This window comes from Limulus polyphemus, unplaced genomic scaffold, assembly GCF_000517525.1.
Source record: "Limulus polyphemus unplaced genomic scaffold, Limulus_polyphemus-2.1.2 Scaffold14725, whole genome shotgun sequence".
Lineage (NCBI taxonomy): Eukaryota > Metazoa > Arthropoda > Merostomata > Xiphosura > Limulidae > Limulus > Limulus polyphemus.
In genome coordinates this window covers 1-2,342 of record NW_013680335.1, presented here as the reverse complement: position 1 = coordinate 2,342, position 2,342 = coordinate 1, and the positions used below count along the sequence as shown (strand labels likewise).

The window sequence follows — 2,342 nt, the reverse complement described above, 5'->3', positions numbered from 1 at the left end:
AGGAACGGTATGGTATATCTTAGGGGAATGTAACAGAGAACTCAGGAACGGTATATATATCTTAGGGGAATGTAACAAAGAACTCAGGAACGGTATGTATATCTTAGGGGAATGTAACAGAGAACTCAGGAACGGTATGTATATCTTAGGGGAATGTAACAGAAAACTCAGGAACGGTATGTATATCTTAGGGGAATGTAACAGAAAACTCAGGAACGGTATGTATATCTTAGGGGAATGTAACAGAGAACTCAGTAGGACAGAATTCATATATTCAGCTGAACTTAAACAGAAAATGCTGAGCTGACTTAAAGTAATTGCTACACATTATAAAATTCAAGGTTCTGAAGAGTATTACAGAGATCTGAATGAGTAGTCTCTACTGTTTAGCGAGTTATTCATTAGAGTAGACAAGCAAGAGCATATCACTCATTATATACAGATGACTTCTGAACACAGTTATGTGATTTGTAGCTTTAAATATAGGCATGTCAAACAGCATAGTTTTAAAACAACTGAAAGTTCACCAGAACTACACTTTTTCTAACATAATGTGGATTGTGAAAACATATAAACTTTACCAATGGCTTCTTCAAATGCTAACAACACTGTTTTTCCTTCGTTCATTAATTCCCATGCCTTGTTTCCCATCCACTTAAATCCAGTCAATGTCTCCTAATATATGAGTAACAAAACACATTCATTTTACTACAGTATGACTGAACATGTTATTAAGTAACATATAATAAATATTTCTGGAATTGTTAAAAACTCAGTAATGTCTTCCTCTTAAGTAGTAAACAGCTTATTAATAACTTAAGGCTAAACAAACTGTGTCTTCCTGTTAAGTAGTAAACAACTTATTAATGAAAAGGCACTTAACGTTAAAAGTTTGGTTCAAAATATTTTCATCTTTACTTTCAGCAGCAGCACAACTCTTAACAATTACTAACATCTTTGGTTGTTATATAAACAACAACAACACTAGAATATATATGATTTGTTACATCTTGTGACACTTTTCTAACAGTTTTAATTTTCAAACACATTTAATATTTTATGATTTCCCTACATAAATCTACAAAATATTAATCTCTGACATAATATCTTCCATATTACCATTCTGAACTTGTACAAGGACATATCAAGCAACAAGTTTGAAAGGTCTGGTACTAAGAATTTTACAAATGTTATCAAAGCAACACATAGCTGGTTGAAATTTCTGGCACTTACTAAAAAAAGGAACTAGAAAAAAAAACAATCACATTTTAAAACTGTCTCTTGACATTAAAACAAAACTCAAATTAACCTCCCATAAACTAGCTCACATCTGTCTCTTGACATTAAAACAAAACTCAAATTAACCTCTCATTAAACTAGCTCACAACTGTCTCTTGACATTAAAACAAAACTCAAATTAACCTCCCATGAAACTAGCTCACATCTGTCTCTTGACGTTAAAACAAAACTCAAATTAACCTCCCATAAAACTAGCTCACATCTGTCTCTTGACATTAAAACAAAACTCAAATTAACCTCCCATGAAACTAGCTCACATCTGTCTCTTGACATTAAAAAAAACTCAAATTAACCTCCCATTAAACTAGCTCACAACTGTCTCTTGACATTAAAAAAAAAACTCAAATTAACCTCCCTTTGAACTAGCTCACTGGGACTACAACGCATGTCTAGACCTTCGTTTATGGGGTAACAAAAAGAATTATATTAGTTCAGCTTTATTGTTGTTTTCTATTATAAAGTTGGCTTTAAAAATGTGATAAAAATATTTAACATACCACAAAATTGAAACCCTCCTGTTTTGCAATTGCTTTAAGAATCTTAGAAGACACAGTGCTTGAAATCATGTATACATCAGATGCTGTAAAAAAAAGTAGATTAAAAGTAAAGTTACAGTTCTGTACAAGTTAAATCTGAGTAAAGTTACAGTTCTGTACAAGTTAAATCTAAGTAACAGTAAAGTTTAAGCTGTTTAAGCTAATTACTCAGGTATAAAACATTATTTTTGTACCAGTATATACATGTACATGAATCTAAATGATCTTGCATTCTGGTAATACTTAATTAAACTTCTTTATAAATAATAAAAACGAAACACACAAATGCTCAAACTTCACTTACATGCATATGAAAAACATTAAAATGAAACTTTTTCTTATAAAATATTCCTGCACTTTGAATATTATTTCACATGATAAATCTATCTAACTCCTATGTTAACAACAATTTATAAATATATCTAACAACTCCTATGGTAACAACAATTTATAAATATATCTAACAACTCCTATGGTAACAACAATTTATTAATGTATCTAACTCCT

General features: G+C 30.7%; 1 protein-coding gene across 1 annotated transcript in view; it reads right to left on the bottom strand.

The window, feature by feature from the left end:
- The window catches only part of LOC106477389 (phosphoglucomutase-2-like), a 5,165-nt gene extending 3,284 nt beyond the window's left edge, over positions 1–1,881 (bottom strand). The window contains exons 1-2 of the mRNA XM_013937964.2: positions 1,797–1,881; positions 582–675 (exon numbers count right to left, since the gene is read on the bottom strand). Coding sequence (XP_013793418.2) covers positions 582–675; positions 1,797–1,865 — 163 coding nt within the window. The 5' untranslated portion in view covers positions 1,866–1,881. The remainder of the gene's footprint in view (positions 1–581; positions 676–1,796) is intronic.
- Positions 1,882–2,342: the final 461 nt, after the last annotated feature.